Raw genomic sequence first — 4,565 nt, forward strand, 5'->3', positions numbered from 1 at the left:
CAGTGTGCGGGGCTGCACGTGGGGTGTCTCTGCTCCGTGTGCCCCCACGGGGAAAGGTCCCTCCATGGCAGGACAGACCCCCGAGATGTGGTTTGGTGTGAAGGGGAGCTGGGAGGGCGGTGGGCTGGAGGGTGGGAGAGAAGCATCTGGGGCAGAGGAGAGTGAGGGTGGCCTGGGGCCAGCGCTCCCCACCACGGCACTCGCCTCTCTCCAGCGTGGCTCAGACGGTCCCAGTCGGGTCCCCAGGCCACAGACCGGGGTCGTCCACTCCGCCGGTCCTCGAAGCAGACCTGGGAGCACGGGAAGCCTGAGAGAGAGCCTGGGGGGCTGGGAGTGCAGAGCCAGCAGTGCCCCCTCTTCCCAGCCCTGCTTTTGGGCCAGTGCCAGCCCCCCCCAGCAGTGCTGCCCCCCAGGCAGGCAGGGACCCCAAGGACACAGTGCCCCTCACTCTGTTGCTGCTGGAGCCCCAGCCCCATCGGGCCATTCCCTGCTGCCCCAGACCTCCGTTGGCCTGTCCCAGTGTCACCCGCAGGTGCCACGCACCATTGGTGTGGCCCCGGCTGCGCCTCCCCGCGCTCATGCCGCCAGCACTCACCATCTCCCGCACCCCGTACTGGCTTTCCACCTTGGCCCGCAGCTGCACGAAGCACTGCTCCATGCGCTCGTGGAAGGGCCGCAGGTCCTCTGTCACCTTCCGCCCGTGGATCCGGATCCCCTCTGCCAGCAGCGGGGTCTGAGGGAGAACGGGGATGGGTCAGCCTGGGCTTGCGGGGCCCCCCGGGACAGGGACACGGGGCACTCAGTGCCCTCGAGCAGCTGCCCCCCCTCCAGCTGCCGGGCAGATGCAGGGGGCTCTACCTGCCAGGCGATCAGGTCCTTCAGCTTCTCGATGTTCCCCTTGTCCTCAGGGTGCTCCTGCAGGTACGAATCCTGGAAAAAGGCCTGGGACAGCCCCCCCTCAGTCCTGCTGACGGGCTGGCTCGGCTCCGTGCAGGCAGGGGATGGAGCGAAGCACTGCTAGGGGCAGTCGCCAGCCCCAGGCAGCCCCCGCACGTCCTCACCGTTTCGTACTTGGCGAAGCCACCCATGACTGCAGGGTCCACGATGCCGTTGAGCAGCATGGAGAGTGGGTTGATGGGCAGGCTGGGGTCGTTCTGGTGCCGGTTGATCTCGCTCATAATTTTCTCATTTGTTTTCATCATGGTCTCAATGGCGTTTTCCAGTGGGGAGATGCTGGTCTGTGCCCGGGGAGGGAGGGTCAGCACCCGCTGGCCCAGCAGCCTGCCTGTCCTGGGCAGGGTGTCACCCCTGGCACCGGCTGCCTGGAGCCCTGCAAGTGCTTGTCCCTGGCCCCGAGCAGAGGCCGCAGGCAGGCACGAGCTGCTGGGAAACCTGGGTAAGCGTTGTGGCTTGGGGGGGCAGCTGTGCAGCAGCGGCCACAGCAGACACAGGCACGTGTGGCCACGCTGGTGCAGTTCTGTGCAGCACAGCGGCCCCGTGACAGCCCACAGCCTTTCGTGCGTCTCTGCTGCTGCAGCACCTGAGGAACCCCAGACTCCGGCCGAGCAGGTCCCTGACGGAGGCATAAAGCCCCTTCGCAGAGCTGCTGCCGGCAGCACCGGGGTCGCCGTGCTCCGCTGATGCTCCTCCGGTGCCTCTGCCCTACCCGCGTGTGGTCTCCTGCTTCCCAGGGAGGAGATGTGCGTCCTGGGGGCTGAGCCCCACAGACCAGTCCCTGTAGCTGGGTTGATGCTACTGGCACCAGCTGACAGAGGCTGGAGGTGCCCCGAGTGCCAGGGGTCTCCGTGCTGGGGACAGCGTTCCCGCCTGGCGCAGGCCTGTGGTCAGCGCTGGCGCTGGGGCAGTGGGGGCCCGGGCGATGCTGGGGGGGGTTATTCCCCACTGCTGGAGCTGGGCTCTGAGCTCGCAGGGGGCAGGGGCTGCTCTCACACCCCGCTCTGCAGGCACAGGGTGCACGAGGGAGCTGAGGCTGCTCTGCCACAGGCGCTGCCCCGGGGGGCCGCAGGGACTTGGCAGCTAGCGGGGAGCCGCGGGGTTTGGGTGGGCTGGATCGGGCTTGCACTGGGCACAGAGCTGCCGGGGCTGGGGCTGGGCTGGGGCTGGGTCAGGACACACTCTCCCCGCCCTGGCTCGAGCTCAGGAAGCGCGGAAAGGGTTGGGGGCAGCGCACCCGCCTGCATCTGGGGTTTGGGATGCTGCTTGGGGCAGGGATGCCCCGGGAGGGCCCCGCTCCCCCCACATCCCCTCCTCACCGTGGTGGTGGAGGTCACCACGAACCAGCGCAGGATGCCAGGCAGGGGGTAGGCTGTCACGAAGGTCGTCCGCTCGATCCACATGGTCTGTGGGGAGGGCAGGAGGGTGACTTGCCCTCTGACCTGTCACCTGGGGACACCCCTGCCTGCCCTGTGGGGCAGGGGGTCCCACCTCCCCTTCCCATGGGCACGGGACTGCCACCTTCCCCATCCCAGCACTGGGAGAACCCCTGTCTCTGCTGTGTCCTTCCTCTAGACCCCCCACTCCCCCGTCCCTCCCCGCCGGGTGTCCCATCAGCTCTCACTGCAAATTCATTGTCTGGATCCTTTGGGCCTTTCTTGAAGGGCCGCGAGTAGCTGAACTTCTGGATGTGGTTGGCTTTATAGAAACTGTGGGGGAGGGAGGGGGGCAGAGCATGGGAGAGGTCCCCCCCATTGCGTCCCCCCCGGGAGCAGAGCGGGTACGCCCTGTCCGCCCCCAGGCACTCACTTGGTGATCTGCTCCGGGATGCTCCGGTCCTTGAACCGGAGCTTGGCCTCCTCCACCGGCTGCACGGTGAAACACTGGATGTCTGCGGGAGTGAAGGAGCCGCGGGCACAGACAGTGGGGACAGGGGCTGCGGGGGAGAGGGGCCCCGGGGCTCAGAGGGTGAGAGCCCCAGGGGTGCAGGGACCCACGCGGGGAGTGACGGCAGAGGGGACGGGCCGCCCTCCAGCCCCGTCCCCGCACTCGGAGGATACACTGCCCCGGGGAGCCCGTGATGTCCTGGCTGGGCGGGGATGTGCTCTTCAGCTTCTCGGCGTTGGGGAAGGGGCTCAGCAGCCGCATCTCGAAATCCTCCCGCCGCTCGTACTCCTTGCCCCGGTAAATGAAGACCTTGTTCTGTGGGGGAGGAAGATGTCAGCCTGTCCCAGCGCGCTGCGGAGCGGGGTGGGGGGAGCCCCGGGGCGTCAGGGGTGCTGGTGCTGAGGCTGAGCCCTTTGCTGAGCCGGAGAACCCCCTCTCAGAAAAAGTATTTCCCCAAACCCAGCAACTGGAGGAAAAAGTAATTAAAGGGCGGGCTGGCTTGGGCAGCGAGGGCTCTGGAGTGAAGGCCTCTGGCCAGGCACGGAGCGACTGGGCTCTGCGGTCAGGGGATACAGAAACCACCCAGGAGACAGCGAGGAGCCCTTGGAACCCACCCTGACCTCTCTGAGAATGACGCCACCCTCCCAGTGGCTGTAACGGCAGGGTAGGAAACCAAGGACCAACACTTGGGATGGAAGAAGCCCACCGAGCATGGCAGCTTATATCCGAGGGGGTTAAAACCCCACAGAGTGTAATGGGGGTGAAGCACTTTGCTCTCATCCAGACGGACAAGCCCCGCTCCCGCTGGTGGACACCAGGAGCCTGTTTGCCAGCAGAGGGAAAGGGAGCAGTGCTGAGTCCCTGCCTCCAGCACCGACTGCAGGGACGGGGAGAGAGTCTGTGGGGAGAGGGTTGGCAGGGAGAGGGTCGCAGGGAGAGGGTTGGCAGGGCTCCTGCAGCGACCCTGGAGGTACCCAAATCTGTCCCTAAATAGCACAGACCCATCTCTGCAGGACAGGTACAACACAACCCACACCTGCCCCCACAGCCCAGACACGAGGGCGTCAGCACCACCTCAGTGAGGGGCCCTGGCCGTGGGGTCAGCGCGGGGGGTCGGCTCAGGGGGATCCACCCTGAGACGGCCACGGCCACGTGCCTGTGGCTGGCGCGGGGCGGTTGGAGCTCCTACCCGGAGGAAGGTGGGGAAGCCCTGCCCGTAGTAGCCCACGGCGAAATAGTCCGGGCTGGGCCGCAGCACTTTCAGGATCTTCTCGTAGAACTTGGCTTCTCGCTGCTGCAGGGCGAGAGGGGCAGGAGTGGGGACAGGGCGGGGCCCTGCCATGGGACGGGAGCCCTGTGGCCCCCCCGGCTCACGGCCCCCAGCCCAGCTGAGCACTCACCAGGATGTCACTCAGCATCTCGTAGTCGAAGACTTCGCTCTCGTACTGCTCTGCCAGCTCCTTGCAGATGTGGATGGCCTCCTCCCACATCTGCGGGAGACGGGGCCAGGGCAGGTGCCCCGTGGCGTGGGCTGAGCTGGGGGCAGGGGGGGAACTGGGGGCTTCCAGAAGAGACTGGCCCCATCTGTGGGGGCACCCGCACCCCTGCTCCTGAGTGAGGGGCCAGGGCTCTCCCTGTGCAGCTGCGGATCCTACTGGGCAGCAGCGGATGGGAACAGAGTGGGGTGGTGTGGGATGGGATGGGATGGGATGGGATGGGGTGGG

At 66.9% G+C, this 4,565-nt stretch overlaps 2 protein-coding genes across 2 annotated transcripts in view; one reads left to right on the top strand and one right to left on the bottom strand.

The window, feature by feature from the left end:
• The window catches only part of AUP1 (AUP1, lipid droplet regulating VLDL assembly factor), an 11,185-nt gene extending 9,740 nt beyond the window's left edge, over positions 1–1,445 (top strand). The window contains exon 12 of the mRNA XM_026867020.1: positions 1,431–1,445. The gene's annotated coding sequence lies outside the window, so the exon portion shown is untranslated. The remainder of the gene's footprint in view (positions 1–1,430) is intronic.
• Positions 1–4,565, bottom strand: part of LOC113490508 (dedicator of cytokinesis protein 2-like) — a gene marked incomplete at its 5' end in the record, with an annotated part of 51,237 nt that overhangs the window by 668 nt on the left and 46,004 nt on the right. The window contains 10 exon segments of the mRNA XM_026867023.1: positions 173–290; positions 596–733; positions 859–942; positions 1,062–1,238; positions 2,274–2,360; positions 2,579–2,663; positions 2,764–2,845; positions 3,015–3,156; positions 4,031–4,135; positions 4,242–4,331. Coding sequence (XP_026722824.1) covers positions 173–290; positions 596–733; positions 859–942; positions 1,062–1,238; positions 2,274–2,360; positions 2,579–2,663; positions 2,764–2,845; positions 3,015–3,156; positions 4,031–4,135; positions 4,242–4,331 — 1,108 coding nt within the window.

Source organism: Athene cunicularia, unplaced genomic scaffold (genome assembly GCF_003259725.1).
Source record: "Athene cunicularia isolate RWA unplaced genomic scaffold, athCun1 SCF_11, whole genome shotgun sequence".
Classification (NCBI taxonomy): domain Eukaryota; kingdom Metazoa; phylum Chordata; class Aves; order Strigiformes; family Strigidae; genus Athene; species Athene cunicularia.